The 23,403-nt window shown below is 33.1% G+C and overlaps 2 protein-coding genes across 2 annotated transcripts; one reads left to right on the top strand and one right to left on the bottom strand.

Moving 5' to 3' along the window:
- Positions 1–12,195: 12,195 nt before the first annotated feature.
- LOC129910665 (RUN domain-containing protein 1) lies at positions 12,196–19,524 on the bottom strand. Its single transcript, XM_055988125.1, has 4 exons — positions 18,749–19,524; positions 13,823–14,577; positions 12,914–13,750; positions 12,196–12,851 (listed from the first exon to the last, which is right to left on the bottom strand). Exons 1-4 carry the CDS (start codon positions 19,361–19,363, stop codon positions 12,662–12,664), a joined length of 2,397 nt encoding a protein of 798 aa, XP_055844100.1. The 5' UTR covers positions 19,364–19,524; the 3' UTR covers positions 12,196–12,661.
- Positions 19,525–22,502: 2,978 nt separating this feature from the next.
- Positions 22,503–23,219, top strand: LOC129911306 (protein bcn92). Its single transcript, XM_055989049.1, has 3 exons — positions 22,503–22,727; positions 22,802–22,922; positions 23,007–23,219. Exons 1-3 carry the CDS (start codon positions 22,636–22,638, stop codon positions 23,055–23,057), a joined length of 264 nt encoding a protein of 87 aa, XP_055845024.1. The 5' UTR covers positions 22,503–22,635; the 3' UTR covers positions 23,058–23,219.
- The last annotated feature ends 184 nt before the right edge of the window (positions 23,220–23,403 follow it).

Raw genomic sequence — 23,403 nt, 5'->3', positions numbered from 1 at the left:
TTTTGGAAAACCAGATCTTCAATTTAGAAAAAACTTCTATCTCTTATCTACTTAAAACTAGAACAACCAAATCTTACATTTTAAACAAAAACGATTTTTTGTTTCAAATTATATAGTTATTTTTTTTCAGACAAAACTTTTTTCAGGAAAGTCAAAAATGAAGTCTTGATTTTAATTCCATGCGGCCCAGAAGAAGAATACCTTAATATCATGTGCCATTGAATTACATTGTTTTTTAAATGACGCTATTTTTGATAGACCCATAAGAATTATCTGGATGTGGCTGATAAGGTGATAACATAAAATGATTTGACTATCAGCTCAAATTTTTCTTAACTCGTCGAGTTAGATGGTTATGGCTTGTGACTTGTGACCACAGTTATATCGATCTTCCACTTAAAATATTAGATTTGTACGCCTTATATGTAGGTAGATATATAAAATTTTCCATCACCAACTACCATCATTTGGAAGACCAGAAAATGTTCATAACAGATGAAATAGTTTGATTAATTGGTTATCGCTAGAAAATTTTATATTAATTGTTTCAGTTTTTCAATAAAAAAAAATGATGCACATACACCACAGTGACCCGTACTAACTATACTAACTAACTAGCACCTAAACAAGGCATCTATAGTGCTAAATCTATGCACAAACAAAATTGAATAAAAAGAATCCGAAATAAGGCTGAACATCCTTTTTCTGCACATATGTAATACATATATTGTTAAATTATTATTAAATTATTAAATACATACATATTTATTATAATAAATCGGTTTATCTTAGCTGATACACTTATTTTGGTTTGAGAAGAAAATTCTTATTATAATGTAGTGAAGATCAAATTGTTTTAACAGAGTTTAAACAAAATTTATCTATTTTTTTTTTTTTTTTTTTTTTTTCAGAAATCTTTATTTTTTAGGTAGATGGAATTTTAGAACATCATCTTGATTTTTCTACGTGAAATTGGGAAATAGTTTTGTTTTCCAATATTATTGAAGGATCAAAGAATCTAGGTGTATTTTCGCGGAAAAAGGTGAAGGTAAAAAAAACTGAAAAAATTGTTTGTGGAGTAATCATACGACACCATGTTTCTGAAATATTTTTTTTTCACGCCAGGATCCTTGTTTTTCACTAGCTCGGCTCGTCTGGTCTCTTAAACACAAAAAAACAGACTTATGATAAAAAAAAGCTGTACATTCATTTTTTTGGTCTTATGTATAATGTATCTTTTGACATTCAAGGTCGAAAATGTAGAGTAATCGGTTAGCTATTGGTTTCAAAAACTATGCCAAACATAGCAATAGACAAAATCCGATAATTTAATTAAAAAAGTAAAGTTCAATAAAAATAAATTGCACGACTGGGGTCGCACGTACTTGCTCTTATGCTTAAAGTAACTATAATGTTAAAGCTTTTTATTCAAGAAATTTAAAATTTGATATTTTGAAGAAATTTCATAATGTTAAAATATCAAGGTTAAATCGGAGAGTCAAAGACACGTCTGTTCAATAAGTACAATTTTATTCAAGTAAAGAAGAACAAGTTAAAAAGTAATGAGAAAAGATAACTAAAGCAATTGACAAAAGTTAATGAAAGCTTTCGCAGTTGGGTTGCCAAAGTGTAAATTCAAAAATATAGGGATTAATTTTCTAACAAACTCCGCCTCAACCCAAGTGCGATACGTAATAATAAAAATGTCTTCAGAGTAATTATATAATACAAAAAAAAATAAATCTTAATTCATTAGGCAACTATAAGAAATGCAATTAGTTTTACACAAAGATAAAATCTTTAACATCATACAAGCAAGTTCATGTTTTTTCAATGATAAAATTTTCGTAAATATATCAGCAGCATTCTCCGATGATGGTACATACTGGATATCAATTTCGCCAGACACATACTTTTCTCTTATATAATGAAAACGAATATCGATGTGTTTGCTTCGTTTATGAACAATTGGATTTTTCACTGCGAACTGAGATCCTTGATTGTCGCACATCACAGTAGAAGCCATCTCAGCATATTCGTTGAAGACAACTTCTTTTAACAGGCTACGATGAAAAGCAACTTCTTTAACGCCTTGACACATTGCAATATATTCAGCTTCCATCGTGCTTAAGGAAACGATTGGTTGTTTTTTCGATTCCCAAGCAATAAGGCAGCCACAAAAGAACAGAGCAAAACCACTCAAGGACTTTCTATCTACTGGGTCTGATCCCCAGTCAGCATCTGTGAAGCAAATAAGGTTTTCATTATTGGGAACATAAGTTAACATACCTTTGGGTTTAAGTTTGAGGTATCTTAGAACCCTTTTTGCAGCCACAAAGTGTTCTTGGTGTGGATGGCTATGGTACTGAGCCAATCTGGACACAATATGCATGATATCAGGTCTCGACATTGTTGCTAAATATGTGAGGCCTCCAAGTAACGATTGGAACTCCTTGACATTAGAGCCGGAACAATGTTCATCTCCACATTTTTCTAGTATGGAACCTTCTGCAGAGGATGTTGCAGCACCTTTGCAATCCAGCATTCCCCATTTCGTCAGCAACTCCAAGGTATATCTCTGTTGATGTATTTTAAATTCGCCTCGAAGACCATCTCGCTGAATTTCTAAACCTACATAGTATTTAATTGGACCACGATCAACAGCTTCAACTTGAGAGCACAATTTTTCAATTATATTTTTCATAGTGGCTTCTTCAGAACAGGCTATTATCAAATCATCGACGTAAATAGATATTAAATTGATTTCATTTTGGTAATTCATGAAATAAATACAATTATCTGTTTTGCACCTTCGAAAACCCATGTCGTTCAAAAGGGAATTTATTTTCTTATTCCAATATCTCCCAGCCTGCTTGAGTCCATAAAGAGACTTTTTAAGTCTGCAAACCTTATTCGGGTGTGTCTCACTCACGAACATTGGAGGCTGTTCCATAAAAACCTCGTCTTCTAGTTCCCCGTTCAAATAAGCTGATACGACGTCAATGTGGTTAACCAGAAGCTTATGTTTAGCTGAGAGTGCCAATAAAAGCCGCGTTGCTGCATGCCTTGCCACTGGAGAGTAGGTTTCATAAAAATCTTCACCGTAAACTTGAGAACATCCTTGGGCAACTAATCGTGCCTTCAATTTTTCCACCGTGCCGTCTGGATTAAACTTTGTTGAAAAAACCCATCTCGATCCAATTATATTTTTATCAAACGGACGATCTACCAACTCCCATGTGTTGTTTTTAAGCAACGAATCATACTCCGCCTGCATAGCATATTTCCATTTGGCACTATCTTCTGATTTCATCGCATCATAAACATTAGATGGAGTCACAGTCACAGCGCTCAAGATCTCTGCATTGTCGGTGATATACTTTTTTCTCGGGCGACCAACATTCCCGGTTCGTATAATCTTAGGCCTTCCTCTTTTGCGTTTGCCTTCAACAACAACATCATCTTCTGATTCAGATTCAATTGGGCCATGATTTTCCTCTATAGTATCAGGAACTTCGCACTCAGCGACATCACCAACTACTCCAACCTCCTGCTCCTCCTGCTCAATCAAATGATTTTCTTTTGGTGTTCTATCCTCTGTTGGATACACAAATATGTCATAAGTTTCATCGTGGCCATCCAAACAGTCATCAACAGCATTTCGCTCACCATTCTCGAAAAATATGACATCTCTCGCAACAACAATAGATTTGCTTTGCTTATTGTAAAGCCTGTAGGCTTTCGTTGAATCGGCATAACCAACAAAAACCAGACTTGTACCTTTTGGTTCGAACTTCGACCTAGTTTTCGGATGATTCAAAGACACAGCTTCACAGCCGAAAATCTTGAAGTGCGAAACCGATGGTTTCCTACCAAACCAGCACTCATAGGGGGTTTTTGACAACAGCACTTTTGTTGGACATCTATTCCTAATATATGTGGCAGTATTAAGTGCCTCGGACCAAAGACTTTCACATAATCTGGAATTAAGAAGCATACACCGCGTCATCTCCACCAGGGTTCTGTTGGCCCTTTCGGCAATGCCATTCTGCTGGGGGGTATAGCTCACTGTATTTTGATGACGGATCCCATGTTCTTTAAATAAATTCTCAAATTGTGAGTTAATATACTCGCGCCCGTTGTCGCTTCTCACACATTTTATTTTGCGCCCAGTTTGTTTTTCGCTTTCAGTCATAAACTCACGAAACATTTGAAAAGCTTCTGATTTATGTTTAATAAAACGAGTCACTGTGTACCTGGAAAAATCGTCTATAAACGTTATAAAATAACGAGATCCACCTTGTGAAGCCACCTTCATCGGCCCACATATATCGGTATGGACAAGTTCGAGAACATTTTTGGTGTAGATTTCCTTGAAACTAGGAAATGGCTTTCTATTAATTTTGCACATCGCACATGTACTACAACTAAAATTTGGTGGCATTTTGACCGTCAGTCCCCGCACCATATCTTTATTTGACAGCATGCACAAATCATTACAGTTTAGATGGCCAAACCTGGAGTGCCACACTTCAAACTGTTTATCGATCTTAATTGAGGCACCATTTACACACTCGGCATGATTTCTTAAAAAGTTTACATAAAAAATACCATTTTCCATTTTTGCAGTGAGAATTGGAATATTAGCTTTTGTTTTTACAGCTGTTTCTTTTTCATTAAACTCCACAATATTCCCGTTTTCAATTATCTTATGTCGAATTCCTTTCAATTGAAAAATCGAATTTTCGGCGATCTCGAAGCGAATTTTTTCTGAAAATCATGTTCCATAGAAAAAAAAATCGCCTCAAACGAAGCAGAATTCGAATTTTTTTTAATCCTTCTTTTTTGAGAGATTTACACGGATTTGCACACACACTTGGAACATTTGACATTTCTCAAACGTCAAGCTGAAAGTTTTCTTCGTGTTGTTTGTTTATTTGAGAACACCAACTTCAAATAAAGAGAAAATTTTAATTAAATATCGTATTTTTATTGCGGAAAAATATGAAATAAATAAAAAAAAAAACAATGTGCGATCAAAATATATTTTTTCCTGGCATAGTTCTTGTGAAAAAGTCAAATTACTGTAACTTTTCTTCTCGTAATTATCGTCAGAAAAATTTTTCTCTTTTAAACCACAGCATACGGCCAAAATAATAACCTTCTACTTCATCTTCACTCAGATCTTAATAATAACTGCAATTTCCCTTTGATTCTGATTAAAATCATCATTATATATTATTACGGTTGTCGAACACCCTTTTCCGGGACTTACACCGAACAGATTTTAATAAATTATATCTTAAAAAAAGGCGAATTTCTGCCGCCAGAATCTGGCAAAATATAAATATATAAATGTTTATAATTTTTAAGAAATCTTAATTTGTTTAAAAAATAATATTCCAGCCAAAATGAATTTTAAAATGACTTTTTATCACTTTCCAATGAATCTGGAAATGTTTGACATGGCGTGTTCCTGTTCACATTAGGGGTGTTCGTATATCATTAGTTCGTATCATCAGGGGCGTTCATTAGGCGAGTAAATTCTCCGATTTGCTTAAAAATTCTGATGGTTAACATTTTAAGCATTATTATGTACAAACAAATTGCAGATAAGTTTGGACAAAAATATGAAACCTGTCAAATTTTAGAAGTGGGGATGAAATCCTCTCAGAGAAAGAAAAAATTGTGCAAAAGTACGCAAACTCTTTTAGGACAAAATTATCATTTATTAAAAGAAAAAAAGAAGGCACTAGCTTTTGAAAGATTTCAGACTTTTGTCCGAAGAAATTTTTGGGCAGAAATTTGCAAGAAGAGGGGCTCTCTTTTTTGTAAAAAAAAAACTACACAGTTTCAGTCTAATCAAACAGGAATTGGGTTAAAAAAGTTGAAAAAAGGAGAATTATTTCTGTTTTAGGCAGTACCTAAACAGCCCTGTTACATGTAACATTAGTTATACATTTTTATTTCATTTTTGGAACACAAATTAAAAATGCCAACTTTTGAGGTTCTGGGTAGTCAACCTCCGTAAAAAAAAGATCACTCAAAAGTTTTATTTTGTATTTAAGTGCCTTATATCATGTTTTCACTAAAATCCAAATGAGATATTTTCGTAAACTATTTCATTTTGAATGGTTAATGGTTAATGGTTAACCCATAGAATCCGTTCCACCCGTTGTGTCAATCAATCCGTTGAAATTGAAGGATGGGACAGAAAGGGGTGACCCAAAGAATACGTTGCATGACGGATTGCTTTTTGACAGCTCACTTTAAATTCCAAGGTATGTTCGATATTTTCTCGATGAATGTGCACTAAGGAAGTTCTGATGCAAGAAATTGTTAACTATTATCGTTGTTCTTTTTTTTTTTTAATAAAATAAAATACGCTACTAGACTTTATGTATGTTCTTGCTCTTCAGTTAAAAACAATTTTTAATAACAGATTATCATTTGTAGATATGACTTTGGCATAATAAAATTGAACTCTACAACAGAATTTTAGTATTTAATTGATATAATTTATTAGATATATCATTAAATGTTACTTTTATTACATTTTCTTCACAAATAAACAACTAAAGTTCACAATTCATAAAATCAGAAAAGAAAAGAACACAGTTCTTAGCTCTGAAATTCCCCGGTCTGCACTCCGAAACAGAAAATCGAACTGATCTATTGTTGACAACCAATGTCAAAGGATACGACAGATGAAAAAGTAGAAAGTTGGGCTATTTCTTCCGTCGAATTCGTCAAATACAAATAATTGATTTATTTTATTCATTTATCACATAATACGATATTTTGATAGGAATAATTATATTCCACATAGTGTAGTTCCGATAACCAATGAAAGATACAAAATATTTTGCTTATTTTTTACTTTGGTGTACTTAGCGTAGTTCCTTCAACATCAAGTGCGGTCCTACCTTTATTTTAATTATTCTTTCAGATCATTGAACACTTCTACATAAGATGTTTCCAAAATTATTGGAAAGTGGAAGTGTTCATCGCTTTTGACAGGATCTTTGGAATAAGTTCAGTGGGGAACTTCCAACGATTGTCAGTATAAGAAAATAGTCAAAAGAAAACAGAAAAAAAGAAAAAAAAATTTACAGCTATAGCTGGGATGGTGAAGACTGAAGACATAAACAAACAAAAGGAGGCGCGAATTGCGATAGAGTTTTGTGAATTTAGTTCGTGTTTTCCAAAATAAATATGTAAAATTAATTATTTTTTTTTAATTAATCGGAAATAAAAACTTTAAATTTGAAAACAATCGCGAAATATAAAAGTTTTTGTGGTTAAATGATTTCGAACACACAGTGTTTGTTGTAATGTAAGTGTGTGTGACAATATGTTTTTTGTTTACATTTTCCCTGCCGAGATATGTCAAATTAGAAAAGGAAAAGACAAAGATAGTTTTTGGAATTTCCCTTTATGAAAAAAAAACACCGCCAGAAACAAAACAATAACAAACGTTTAATGGCGTTTTTAATTGGCAATCCGGAATTGTTCTTCGATTCAGAATCCCAATTGAACAGTTTTTTTTATTCCGAAGAATCTGAAGTTTAACATGTGCCACATATATGTGTAATCGCGCCAAACTTCATTTGTTTTTGTGCTGCAAACATTTTGTACTGCTAACATTTAAATCTATGAATGTGTGAGTGATTCTGCTTCTGATTCTGTTTTTAAAACCAGAAGAGAAATTCTGTTTTTTTTTCAGAATCAGAACTGTCAGTTTTGATTTTTGGTTTTTTGTGAAATTTTTTGAATCCAAAATGGATGCCATGCTATGGTTTTTGTTTTTTTTTTTGTGAAAAAAATTTGTTTGCATCCATCATGGATGTAATGGCCTTCCACTGCGGAGTTAATACTAAAAAAACAAAAGCGACTTTTCTGACAGACAGCTGCCAAAGTTTATGTACAGTGGTGCCAAATATTTGCATGGATTTCAAAAATCAATATAGATAAACAAAAAAACACACCTATGGTTTTTTTTTTCAAGATTTTTTGTAAGTACCTACATATATGTATGAACATATTCCGTAGGAACATTTCATCTTCCATTTGCCAGGAAAAGTCTGGGAAGTGTACCTATGTATGTACATATATAGTATATACATACATAATGTACATAAGAAAAAAGCCGGAATATTTGAAGGCTCCAGGGGAAAAACAGCACAAGTCCATTCCAACTCATTTCGAGAAAAATGCGTTTTTAAATTTTGTTCTCCATACAACTTAGTACTTAGCACACAATTTATTTATTTTTTCAGCAAGGCTTAAATTTGTTTTATAAAAGTAAGGATGCCATCAGATAGTGGTCAGTAAATACTACAAGACCTCATCATTCGTTTATTTTTGACAAAAAGTGGACATGTGCCGTTTTTCCCCTGGACCCTTCATTTGCTCTTTGCGTGCTATAGGGGCGTAAGTGTTGCACCCCTATTACGATTGTCAACTATCAATTCTTTGCCCCTGGGTAAAAAGGACTTACATAAATGATAGTTTACCAGAAAATCCGATTGAAGTTGAAAATCGATGAATTTTTGAGCATTGATCCCCTTATTTTTATAAGAAAGAGTTACTCTAAATTTATGTTTTTGATACCAAATAAAAGAGCTTATTCTCTTTTCATCAAAACCCGAAAGTGCAATTTTGTGACTTAACCTCTTTGTAGCCGGAAGCAAAGAATTTATAGTTGTTAAAAAAAATTTGATCTCTTATTTGCTTTGAAAAAAATTTGAAAACGAAGAATGATGCTAACCGTGAAATGTAACTGAAAAGATCCATTAAAAAAATGACCAGTTTTCCCCCATTTCGATTTTAAAACATCAAATTTCAGTATTTATCAACTATCAATTGATAGTTAAGGTGGTGAATGCATGATTCAACATCGGTTCAAGTTCTTCAAATTGACCAAGTTTGAGATATTAGTTGCGGCAACCTGTTTGAAATAGAGTTAATTATAAAATGTATGTACAACTTAGGGAACCTAGAATTGCTAAATTTAATGTGCCATATTCATAGCTGTTTAACTTAAACTGGGGCTAATCCAATGTATTTTAAAAGGGATGAACAGGAGTTTTTTAGTAATTCTCGACTTTTTAAAAAACACACTCTGCATTTACATTTGTACCTACCTAGCTATACTTTCTTTTTATTTAAGCATGCGAGAAGTCTCGCACGGGTAAGCTAGTAAATCTATATTACCGAAGAAAATAAACAAAATTATTGACCAAAGGAATCTCTGGTTTTATTTTGCAGAAATTGTTTTAGTTTCAGCTTGACGTTCGTGTAAAAATTGTTGTCAAATGACACACATACAATCGCAAAAAGAATTCGGTCAGTTTTCATGTTCCTTTTTAACACCAAAAATTCGATTTTTTTGAGGCGATTCAAAAAATTGAAAGGAATTCGACATTACTCACTGAGAGAAAATTACCATGCAAACTGGGCACAAACAAAACATCGCGCAAGATAACGTCACAAAAACTAGATCGTGCTTTTACATCACCGATACCTTTTGCCGCAACACATTCTCCTGACGGTAAAACAACAGTTTGATTAGATCGAACCATCGAAGAGAACTGTTTTTCATCATTTGTCATATGCGATGAAGCACCGCTATCCAGAATCCAAACGGTTTTGTTATGCAGTTTTGCTGATGACGTAGCCAGACTTAAAACTGCTGCTACAGATTCTTTCTTTTTCGCATAGCATTGTGATTGAAAATGCCCCCTCTTTCCACAGGCATAACATTTTACCTTTTTCATATTTCGCGATCTCGAATGCATTCCATTATTGACAGATTGTCGCTCTCCTACTGATCTGTCCCAATCAACCTTTTTCATATTCTGAACCTTAGCTGCGAGAACACTTTCGCTATTGTGTTCGGTTTTTTCGCTGCGCCTCCGCTCTTCCTCCAACACCTTAGCCTTCAATTGCTCGAAAGTAGGCAAATTGTCTCTGCTTTCTATTGCTACCACAAAACTTTCCATATCATCAGGCAGACTACACAGGAGCAAGATGCAAAGAAGATCTTCTGGGATCTCAACATTGATCTCATGAAGGTTATCAATAATTGTGCAAAAAATATTAATTTGACTTGCGAAATTTTCCCTAGACCCAATTTTAAAGCGTACCATTTTCTTGAACAAATTTACCTTTCGAGCTGGTCCATCTGCATTGTACAACTTGCTAAGAAGTTGCCATGCTTCTTTGGTAGTTTTACAATGCTTAAAGTGAATAAGTTCTGATGGTTTAACGCATAGAGTTAAATATGCCAGGGCTTTCTTATCGACAGCTTCCCACTTCAACTTCTCCGCAGCAGTTGCTGCATCCGGACACTTAACCTCTACAACAGTCCAATAATCCAAAGTAATAAGCAGACTTTTCATTTGCACCGACCAGGTTGCATAATTGTCAGCACCTAATTTCTCTATCTGTGTTAAGGAACTCATCCTATAAAATTAAGTGTTTAATTCTTATACAAATAGACAAATAATAAAATTAATCAAAAATTTAAACTACGCTTTGGAGGACTGGGCCCATAACCCGTGTTAAAATATCAAGGTTAAATCGGAGAGTCAAAGACACGTCTGTTCAATAAGTACAATTTTATTCAAGTTAAGGAAAACAAGTTAAAAAGTAATGAGAAAAGATAACTAAAGCAATTGACAAAAGTTAATGAAAGCTTTCGCAGTTGGGTTGCCAAAGTGTAAATTCAAAAATATAGGGATTAATTTTCTAACACATAAGTAGTATAAAAAAATTAAATCTGTTTTTATAATTAATTAAACTCCGTTTTAAATTGTCTTAAAAAAAAAACAAATATGCCATTTTATTTCTTGTATAAAAAGGTATTTTTAGAAAAAAATTTTCGAAAATTGTAGGAGCCGTTTTTTAAAAAAATAATTTTTTATGTATACAAATTTTTTAACATTTTTCAAAAAAAAGTTGGTATGCCATTTTGAAGAAATAATTAATTTACACATAAAAACTAAATTTCAAAATTTTTCATTCATCCGTTTTCAAAAAATTGATTTTTCAAAAAAAAATTTTGAAATATTTTTTAAAAATCCAAAATTGCATTTTTTGAAAATTTTCTAAATTTTTAATATTATCTTTACTTACACACGTTTGTATAAAAATTTTCATTTAAATCGGGTTAATGTTGTACGAGATATTCAGAAACGAAAAAAACCGTTCTATGACAGGTACCGTTAATAACGGTACAAAAAATATTTTTTTTATTTAAAAAGTTGGCTCTTATGTGTAGTACTACACACAAAAATTTTAATCAAAATCGTTAGAGCCGTTTTTGAAAAAAATTAACTTTTCTATTTCCGTTATATGGCAGGTACCGTTAGTTTTGGTCATAAAAAAAAAATTTCAATTTCCCCTCTAGGGAATCACCAAAAACTGCTAACTACCAAGTTTGAAGAAAATCACTTCACTCGTGTAGGCTGCAGCTCCAGATAGAGACAGACACACAGACAGACAGACAGACAGAATTGCCGGACCCACTTTTTTGGCATTCTCCATCATCGTAATGTCATGTAAAATTGTTATCTCGAGTTCGATTTTTTTTACGAATCCTAAACTTGCCCTATAGTACCTATATCGCAACTAAAAAATCATAGGTACCCTATTCATATTATAATAGAAGCCCTTAACACAAACCCAATAAAAGAATTGATTTTTTGATATAAAAAAAACATTACAGCATGATTTGTAAGTATTCACGTTATTTTACCATTTAAATTAATTTTATTCATCATTATTATTATCCTGTCTCGACGCAATCTACTCTAGCATGTCGACAAGCCTCCCCGTTTTAAATAGCTTCATGTTTGAAGATTATTGAATGAAAACTGTGCTGCATCTGACTTTTCTAGTATTGGTTGGTTATCATTTGAAATTCTCACGGCCGGGAAATCTTCTTTTCATAACAATTTCAGCGTATTTCTCAGGTTGTATTTTCTTAAAGATTATATTAAGGCCTCCTTTTTCAGTCAAGCTTATTAACTCCAACTGTTAAATTTCAGACGAAACATCTTTGGCTCGGTTACTGTTATTTAAACTCTCATTCACTGTAAAGCTCTAGCTTCATAAACAAAATTATTTATTTAGTGACCCAGGCTTACCTCCAAACTCAAGTGTTTACTTGCAAAACTGAAACAATTTCTTTCCTGTTAAAGAGTACATTTATTTAAAGTATAGTATTATATTTATTTATTTACTTTTTTATAATATTTATACACACCAAAAAAAAATAAAACATGCATAAACGCCCTAGCTATCCAAAGTACACATCGCATTATATAATTGAGAAAAGATAAAATTGATTATAGTATTTTTATTCGATTAGAATGTTATCATTTGCCAATAATTGTAATTGTTCTTATATTTCTTCATATAGTACTCGATATTATTGTTATTTTAAATTATTGTTATATTATTATAAATAATTAAAAGAGATCTTTGATTTTTTGACTAGAATGATTTAAAAATTCAAACGGATTGTGTCCGTTTTTGTTGATAAAAAAAGCTGCTATCAGCTATATGTATATTATATTTATTTTGCTGAATGACTTTTTTTGATATTATGTTGTATTTTCTATATGGAATGCATTACCAAGGCTTGTTCCTCGTTTTATAAATTTCTAAAATGCCGCACTGCCAAATCGACGGGTAAATCAAAATCATATTTTGATAGAACATCAATTGATCGCAGGGAGTCGCGAAAACCTGTGCGCACAACATAAGAATTTTCTGTATAATATGTGTCCACAAGTTCGCTGCATCCGAATAACAAATTTAACCATTCTACTAACTGGGATGAGCTAAAATATAGTAAAAAGAATTAATTTAAACTCAACAACAAGGGAGGAAAATCGACACTTACTTAAGACCAGCACATACGAATGCCTTAAAATGGGAATTATAACTTCGCTTATATGGACTGTGTAGGGCAATTATCATTCCAATAACACTCAATAAGCTTTGTTTGCTAGAAACAGCTTGCGCTCCCACAATTTCAAGGTTAAAACTTTGCGAAAGTTTTCGTGCCGGAGTATTATTATACTCATCACCATTCTTCAAGTAATAATACTCGAGAATAAGTTCCCACGCATGCATCTGTCTACCACTGGGTCCACCAAAGAACCCATTATTCGTTTCACTATCCATATTATCACACTGTGAACTTTCTGGGGGAAATACATTGCTACGCGCTAAGAATGAAGATGAAGCTCGGGCGGCTCTATGTTCGGCTGATGATTCATGAATTGCGGACGGATTTAAACATCGCATAAATGGTACAATGAGACTTGATGTAGTTTCGGGTTGCGCTCGCAAACCGTGCTGTATGAGGCGTTGAAGGGTGATTGCGAAATTTTTTCGCACCGCCGTCGTCAGCTCTTTATTGATCAGGTTTATAGAATCACTGCTATTTTTATTGCAGTGAGCTATTCTTTTCCTATACTTTTCCCAATCATAGAACTCATCATCTTCATCCGAATCCGAGGAAGACAGTCTGTCATAGAAATCAATATCTTTGCACGCTCTACTTCGTCCAGTTGGCGCTGTGGTAGATACAATTCCATTTGCCCGATTCAACGCAGCAAGTTTTCGCTTTTTAATTGTTTTCCGCATATTGACTAGCTTCTCTCGGTCAAAACTGAGAGTGGCTGCCAATGAGGCGACTTCTTGTATGTCCACTTCTAGTTGGGCTCGTAGATCACTGAAAGATTTAACAAACAGAATCATAAGGAATCCAAAACAAAGGAGGGCAGCAGTAAGTGACTGTACTCACCCCCAGTGATTGCCCTTGGAAGTCTTCTTTAGAGTATTCTTCTGGAAGCGATCTGGTTTGAGGCCAAAATGTGTGGTAGCAAACATTTGCATTAGAAGAGAGGCTTTGTCCATCAGTCCGTGTGCTTTGCTATTAAGACTCTCTGTGGATTTTGTGTGAGCGTTGTTAACTGATGTATTGTTCACCGGCACCGGATTTTTGTCATCCAAGTGGTCAGGAGTTGGTGTTATTTCGTTGCTGTGATTGGTGTTGCCTTCTTTTGAGCTGCTTGCCTTTTGTCGATTGGAAACTTTCTTTTTAGCAGCATAGCTGTTGTATGCTTCATTCAATACAGTTTTGCTATTTTTTGGATCTTCTGCATCACCTTGAAGAAAAGCTATAAATCGCTCCAGATCGGTGATTTGTGTTTTCAGTTGGGCAACGAGTTGTTCTTTCATCTTTAAAGGACCAACAAATTCGCCTATGGCGTTTTCTACTTGGTTTTTCAAATCTTCCGAAGACAACTGTGGCAGATCGTTTTCGCATACATTCAGATTTAGCTTTTGCTTCAATTCGTCGATGATGATCTTTTGTTTTTCAAGCAAAATATGTTGCGGCAGCACAGGGGCACCGGATTCGTAAGCAAACTTTTCCAATTCGGATAATTGAGATTTTAGATGATCGATAAGCTCGCATTGTCGTTTGCGGATGGTTTCCATGTTGCTGTCGGGATTGTCCCCGTTTGATGAGTTTGGCACTTGGTTAGCTGCCATGGGCTGGAAATGAAACCAAAAAAAGAAATTAGACACGGATATTGGATTGTATAGAAAGAAAGGAAGACAAAAAGAAAGTTAGTTTAATAAATTCTATTTTTGCCGGCCACAGGTCTTTACTTATCTTATTTTCCTACCTGTAGCCAACAAAAATAGAATTTATTATTTTATTAAAAAGGTCACGCAAGAAGGAATATTTTGAAAGTTAGTTTATATCGTAGTCTATTTAAAAGACTGGAGCTTCAGAGCGAAAATAGAACAAATTCGTTAAAAGTTTTTATTGCTGAATATGATTCCTTGGCAAAAAAAAGTATGGCTAAGCCAAAAATGCTACTAAATTCAGTGGTGAATTTCTGAGAAAACGGCAACACTGGTCGGTTTTCAGTTTTTTTGATTAACTCGAAAACCAAGCTTAATTTTAAAATGGTCCAAAGGCAAGTAAAGGTGGTTGAAAAAATATACTAAACAAAATTTACTGCTTTCAGGGGGTTGATTAAATATAAACAAAATATGACAAACAAAAAATTTAAATTGCATCCTTATGGCGTTGTGTGCAATTTTGTGTATGTTTTTTTTTTTTTTTTTTAATGCGGATCGAAAGGGTGGACCGATGACCATTAGACATGGTCTATTGCATAGAAGAACATTTAATACTGTTTAACTATTTTCAATGGGCTTATATAACAGCTCTTGTCAAATTACTGACCAACGAAAAGTTTCTCTTGAAAAACGAAAAAATATGCACATGAGTTTTAAACAAAACGGTTTGGCAAAGAGTGAGTTATAATTGCACTGCACTGATTTTTTTGGATGTAGTAAGAATAGACCCCAGTAGACCTTTTTTAATACAGCGATGCGTGAAAAACTTTCAAAATGTAAATGATGCATATTATGGAAAATATTTCTTGGAACCAGTTAAGTTTGATAAAATTTGGTATAATTTGAGCGAAAATTGCAAAACTTCTTAAAATAAATCACTTCAAAAGTTGAATATTTTTCCCACAAAGTAGGTCGGGCAAAATTATATGGAACGTGAGCCAAAGGCGTAAAGCCGAGACTGGTGTCAAATCAAACAAGAAGGCAACTACATGCATAGTGTGAATCGTAGACCTATGTTTAATTATTTGGTATGAAAAGGAAGGTAATTTCATTACTTATTGTATAATGATATACCTCATATAATTTGTAAAATAGCAGTTTTGTTTCTTATACCTACATATTCAATCGAGAGTGTTGCTTATAACTAAACAAATTGGTTACTTTTCTAAAGCTGAGCTTTTATTTCAAATAAATTAAATAAAATTTATAAAAAGTTTTCATTTAAAAACATTGACAAAATGTTGTGTGAAAAAAAAAAATTAATTTATTTTTTGCTTTTTTCACGAAAAATTTGTGATTGCAAAAAATAATAGGGGTATTCATGATCCGGTGCAACAAAAAGGTGTAAAATTGCAAAATTTTATTTTTCTACTACTACAAATACAACAGAAAATTTTACACCATTGTATTTTTTGTTGCAATTGCAATAGGGTTAGTGTAATGTCGTTTTCTTTCACTCCAATGAGAGTACCCTTTTAGTACTTATTTTTGCACTTTTGAAGGTTTTGTGTTCTTTGACGCCACAAAAGTGTAAAAAAAAAATTATTCCGGAGTGATTTTAGTACTACGAAGTACCCCGGATTAACTCCACATTTTTAGTCAGATTTACACCGATTTGCAGATTTGCACACACACTTATGAATTTGAAGTTTGACATTTTAAAATTTTGTTTGAAAAGTGAAAAATGCGAAAAGTTTTTTTTTCCAAACTCTTTTGTTATTAACAAAAACAACCATTATGAATATATTTTCTATTGTATATTCCGCCAGATATATTTCTTCCATTTTTTCGTTAATTCTTCACTTTTTCCAAAATGAAATTGAAAACCGAATAAAAAAAATTTTCAGCCAGTGTTCTTCATCAATAACAAAAAAAATCCTGTGCCATATAGTAAAAAAATGCCATTTTTTTTTCTGCGTTGATGGGATATTTTTATTTTACAATTATCAAACTAAGGGTGTGTGTCAATTAGGCTGAAAACCCCGATCAGAAGCGTAATGAAAAATATACCAAAAGTAAAACTAAGTCCACTTCTACACGAAGACGCAAAGCGCGAGACGCACATAAGAGCAAAGGAGAAATAAAGTTCGAAAAAAAGGGAAGGAAGATTTTCTACCGTGAGTCTCCGGTAAAAAATTTTGTGACTCTTTTTGACGTTTCCCTTTGATCTCATTCTTTTTTTTTTTGCTATTCGGCTTTATTTTATTTCGTCGGTTGCGTCATACGAAAACAAGAACAAAATACGCACCGAAATAAAAATCAAAAGGAAATTGGAAGATGATTTCTGCGCCTTCCGTCTTCGTGTATTATGCTTCATATGTTGTTAATATTAATTTTTCATTTCAATTCATAAAATGTTTTCCCTAGGCCTGTTATCACTATTTTTTTCAAGGAAATTATCCATTTTTGCCTTGTCACACACACAATTACATAAATAAAAAAAAATTACTCTCATTATGTTCTTTCACTCCAGAAAAAGGAGTAAAAATTTAGAAATTTAATAGAGTGAAAGAAAACGACATAAGAGTACAAAAGTGTAAAAAAAATGTAGTCTATATATTTTTTGTTTGTTTTAATTGTAAGAAAATGTTACACTTTTGTGCTTTTGCAGCGATCGTGAATACCCCTAATTATTATATGTTTTATGAAACATATAAGGCTTTTAGATGGTAAACCTAATGTTTTTGCAAACTTTTCATATCGTTCTGTTTCTGTTTGAACCACATATCCATGGTATAAAAAAGAAGGTATGATCATTAGAAAAAACTCTGTATCGAGAACTGTCAAAACTTAAAAATGGCTACTTAAGTTTTTGACAGCTGCCCATTGAAATTGTTGTTGTAAACAAATTTGCCTTGCCTTAATAAATTTACTTTTTTCTCAAAATTAAAAATATGAATTGAACAAAGGGAAGTTACGTTTAAGGAATATTGATTGAGTTGTTTCTACACTTAAACCTTTGTATCTATTCTGTGTGTTAATTTTAGAGCAATGTTAAACAGAAAAAAAAATCTTTTAAAAAAAATGTACTTACGAGGTTCAAGTAGAAACGGAACGATATACAAAAATTAACAAAATGATAAAAGTAAAAAAGAAGGCAATTTATTTTGGCTTGTTTGGTAAAATATGATTGGCTCCAAAAAATGATTCCTTTTGTACTATAAAACATACAGAAATAAATAAAGTTTTAAGCTCAAATATTTTACTATGAGATGGTATTATTATATTATCCATTTTGTATACGAGAAAGTTGAAAAAAAAATTGTAATATTCAATTAACTCTTTTTTTTATTACATACAACATAAAGATAATTCAGTGATTATAATTAAATGTCTAAAAATATGCAATTTTTCATCAATGTTTTTTTATGACGTTATCACTTGATATCGTAAATTACTTTACAAGCAACCACTTTATTTTTATTGTAATTTTCCAGGAGCATGTATAGCTTAACCGTTGCTCAAGACCAAGAATTGCCACTATTTATTTGTACATTATTTGAAAGATTTCCTTTAATGCGAGTGAGTTATTTGGTTTTCGAGTTAAATAAAAAAAACCACAAGAGGTCAACATACAACATTTAATTCTGGTTTTCAATCATACAACCAGTTTTCACAAATCATAAAAAATGCTACCAACATTAACTTGCTTAAAAGATTGATTTCAACTCATAAAGACTTAATTATTTGAACCAAATAACTTAAAAAAACCAATTTCTTTACTTTTTAAATTGTAATTTGAATCTTGCTTTTTTGTTTGTATATACGAACTAATTCCTGTATGATTTATCCATAAAAATAATGTACAATATTGTATCTATAAATTTAACTCAAATGGCACTCGTAAATAAACAAATAAACTAAACTAAACTTTTTAGCAAGGAATCATATTCAGCAATAAGAACTCTTGAACGAATTTGTTCCATTCAAAAGGATCTATTCAATAGACTTATCAAGCGGGTATAGAAGAACAAGTAGCAAGACGTTTTCTCAAGGGAAAACCTTTAAAGGATTTCTTTAACTTTCCTTGACCTTGTCAGTCATTCTCTTAAAAGCAGAATTAATCATTTCTTACCTCTGGTATACCCCGAAAAGCAAACTCTTCCAAATCCTTCAACAATCCATCGCGTTTATCGGATGGCGCTTCAACAATTTGTCGAACTCTCAACTGAACATGAGCAAAATGTGAAGTCAGTGCCATCAAAGAAGATGTCAACACTTCCTGTTCCTCTTCCATCGACTTGAGTCGATGAACATCAACAACCAACGAAGAATCTGGCCTTGATTCTTCCCCATTGGACATATGCTGAACTTCTAATTGCTTCAAATCTATTTCCCGACCCAATAAATCCCCACCTAAACCAATTGTGTCGTCATAATTCGCTCCCAATGGAGACCATCTTTCACTGAGCGGATGTGGCGGTTCATCAAAATCTAGATTATCCTCCTCACAGCTGCTAGTTGGTGTTTTGGTGGAATGTCCTTGAGAGGAAAAATCCAGGTCGACAATAATTGCCTGCTGTTGTTTTTGTTGCATCGAATTCCCATGGTCACTGATGGAAATTTTTTCATCTTCAACAACATTGTCGTCGTCGTTTTCTACATTGTCGTCGTCAGCAGCAGTAGCGATAAATTTATCGCAATCTTTTAAAGGATTTTCATAATTTACTTCTCGATGAGTTAAGCTCATTTCTTCGAGTCAATTTAGATACAAAATCTTTGGTATATTTTCGAAGAGAAAATATCGTTTTGAAATAAAATTGAAATTGCAAACCAAACACCACACACGGAAAAATCAATTTTATTTAATTAGAATTTTCCTGACTGTGCCCACTGCCCACTCTTCTACTTGAGAAAATTTTTATTTGACAAGTGCCAGTCAAAAATGAAAAAGGCTATGTTCGTTTTTTGTGTTCAATGAACATTCAAGGATCTGTGAAGAAAGGTCATGCGCAGAACTACATTGAGCGACAGAAAATTAGATACAATTTGTATTATTTGAAAAAAAAATGACACGAAGAAATCATAAATTTTTTTATTTTACGTTGTGCTAAGCTGTTGGTTTAGCAGAAATGAAAATTATACCAATTTATTTGGAGAAGTTTTTTTCGCACACAAAAAGTAGTTGCCATTAATTGTGAGTGGAAAATTGACATTTGAGTCTTTTGAAGTTATACTTCTTTGTCAGAATCTGTACAGACAGAACATTTCCTTTTTGACAAAGGAGTTAACTAGCAGTACCATCTAGTTATGATAAATTTTTAAAACAGTTTTTCTTTTATTTGTAATGGTGAGAACATATTAATGCCTCATTTGCACGACTGGCCAATTTGTGTGTTTTTTGTTTATCTATATTGATTTTGCACAAAAAAAAACCACATCGGGATTTTTGAATTCATGCAAATATTTATCAACACTGCACATACATTTTGGTAGCTGTCTGTCAAAAACATTGCTTTTTTTTATTTTAACTCTGTAGTGGGAAAGCCATTACATCCATGATGGATGCAAAAAAAAATTTATCACAAAAAACAAAAACCATTTGTTTGGCGAGGGCGTCCATGTTGGATTCAAAAATTTTTCTTTCACAAAAACCCAAAAATCATTTCTATATTCTTAGCTACATTTTAAGACCATAACTTGAGTCCTCTGCTCTTTATTACCTTTCTTGATTACCTGCTTGAAGGCAAAGTGACGGACCCAAAAGTGCATCAGTTATTCTTTGCTGACGATGGAGCCATCATAAGTGAAGACCCGATATCCCTGCAACGAGCACTTGATGTATTAGTGGATGTTCTAGAAGGTAGTGGGTACCGCATAAGCGCGAAAAAGACAGAATACCTATGCTGCCCATTTTCTGATCCACACAGGCCTATTCCTGACATTTATTTGAATGGTGTAGTGCTTCCCAAGTGTGAAAAGTTTAAATATCTGGGGTCTATGATAAATAACGAATGTACTTGTGATGACGATATCAATCATCGCGTTCACAATGTTGGACAATGTACAAAAAGTATGAGAGTAAGTTAACGGCAGCTGAGATGAAGATGCTTCGTATGACAGCAGGAGTAACAAAGCTTGATAGAATTAGAAGTACGAAGATCCGAGGAAGCCTTCATGTTAAAAACACCATCTCCCAAAAAATTGAACACGACCGACTCAGTTGGTATTGCCATGTTCAAAGGAGAGATCCTGAGAACCCCGTCAAAAAAGCAATATCATACAACGTTCCAACACGAAATAGAAAGAAAGGTAGGCCTAAAAACTCCTGGTACAAGCAAATGCAAAACCACCAGCATTCAGTTGGCCTTAGAAATGGAACAATACAAAACCGGGAGGCTTGCCGCCGATTTCTGAGGTCAACCCGGCGAACCCCACAGGCGGATCACTAGTGTGAAGCAGTTACGTGGGATAGTTATGATCCCCTCGACATCGAGATCATAACAGCGCCGAGAAAAAGGAAGAAGAAGAACTTTTAACATAAGTTGCGTCGTTTTTGTGTTATAAGCGTTTGCAGGTAGCCAGATTGAATTTTTTTTTTGAAAATCAAACGTGTCCCGAGAAAAAAATTGTATGAGAAATAAAATTTATCCTGATCTGCTCTTTTGGCTTGTTTAAAGGCTTGGCCACACCGGAGGGTATGCGGTAGAGGTACGGGTAGCGGTAACGATATTTGTATGATAAAAATTCCACATCTGAACGTTGATATGTCAGTTTGGAATTTTGTTCATACAAGTACTGTTACCTCTACCCGTACCGCTACCGCATACCCTCCGGTGTGGCCAAGCCTTAATAAAAAACAAAAGAATACATTTCAAAAGATTACGTTTTTTTCTTTGTTTGCCATTAATTTGAAGATGTCTGGGGTGTTGCAGTATTAAAATAATTTAAACCTCAAACGGAAACCTGAAAATTTTCGGTGGGAATGCATTTCAAGTTTTCAAAATTTTTTTGCCGAAAACGGCGTTTTGGGTCTGGTGGCAAAAAGGCTAATATATAAACAAAAAACCTATATCGTCGGTCTCATGAGAAAACCTCATAACTCCACTTTTTTTCAAAAATGACTTTTGAATGCCATTCTTTAGAAAATATGTCAGCGGAGCAACTCAGAAAATTTGGGGTCATTCCGAAAACTCTAAATAGACTTAAATTCAAATTTTGCACAGCGCGTTTCTTCCCAACTACTCTGTTGTTTGTTTACTCTTTCGTCTCTCCTGTAAAATTTTGATTTTGGGAGTTACGAGGTTTTCTTATGAGACCGACGATATGATGTTTGCAGTCACAGTACACATAATAAGGTAATATATTCCGAACGTTGTCAAAATTTGTTTGTCAAAAATGGGCACCAATCTGTCAGGTCGGCCTTTAATTTTTATATTTCAATCGCAGTAAACAGGAAATTTGTTTTTGTTTTAATTTATAAAATGTCATTTAAAAATATTATAAATTGAAAAATAACAAATTTTCTTCGTGTTTCATCGCGGAAAATAATAAATAAATAATTAAAAATTAGTGGTGTGTGTGGTTTATCGGTTTTTGTGCGTTTTTCGTCAGAATTTTAAACAATTAAGAATTCGGTAGCTGACATTGGTCGCCAAAGTGTCATGTTTTGACAATCTGGCGACCAATGTCAGTTCGGAATATATTACCTTTTTATGTGTACTGTGGTTTGCAGTGATATCTAGACTGAATTGCCGGTGCAAACATAGCCTTATAAAAATGTTCACTTCGCTCCAGTTGCGTACTACGCCTTAAATTAAACTTTTAGCTCACTGAATACTTCCATTAATTGTACTAGATCAACAAAAAATGCATATTTGACAGTTAACATATGATATCGGTCTTTCTGTCAAAATACCGATTTGCAACTAAGCGAACCCTATTTGAAAAAAATAAATTATAAATTTTGCACAAAATTGTTTATTATTTTATTAAATAATCAAGCATTTATTACAAAATAAAATGTGCGTTATTGCAAGACATAAGTTTCAAGTGCTTTCATTGTATCGCATGCTCATGCGGGAATCAAAAAAGTTTCCGGCATATAATTTTAGGTAATTGCATCAATAGATAAATCGAACTTTTTTTTTAAATGTTATTTTTATTTTTGTTTTCCCAAAACCTCTAGAATGTACTTCATGCGAAGGATTCGTGAGCAATTCCGAGAAAATCAATTTTTAAAAGAACCAGAGCAGATTTCCCAACAATTTAAATATGGAGAAGACACTTTACAACTTATTCGCAGACAGGTTAACATCATTCTTCTCAAAAATTTGTCATATAACCTTTTTTGCATTTATATTTTAAACATCTTGTTTTGTTTTTGTTTTCAGGTAATAATTGGCCATTTGTACGGTTGTGACAAACTTGCAGTAGAAAAATAGAAATATGTAGTTGTTAAAAATAATATCAAGATTTGCAAAAAAGAAAAAAATGTAGTTATACTTTAGTAAGTAATAAATCTCATTGATTAAAAATAAAGAATATATTTTTGGAAAGTGATGAACAAGAATTGCGAAATAAAGTAAAGATAAAAGGTTCTTGAACTGTCGACTTATATTTTGCATGCAATATTTATATTTTTTTTTGGGTTAGCTTAAAGTTAACACACAAAAGAGCATATAGACTAGTAAACAACAGCTTGTCGATTCTACATTATCTTCTACCCGTTTTTATGGAATAAAAGAAATGGATTGTAAATGCATTTTAACTTCCCATTGCTCACACTAG

This window comes from Episyrphus balteatus, chromosome 2 (assembly GCF_945859705.1).
Source record: "Episyrphus balteatus chromosome 2, idEpiBalt1.1, whole genome shotgun sequence".
In the NCBI taxonomy this organism is placed as follows: domain Eukaryota; kingdom Metazoa; phylum Arthropoda; class Insecta; order Diptera; family Syrphidae; genus Episyrphus; species Episyrphus balteatus.
The sequence above is the reverse complement of the archived record's forward strand: the minus strand, read 5'-3'. Positions and strand labels throughout refer to the sequence as shown.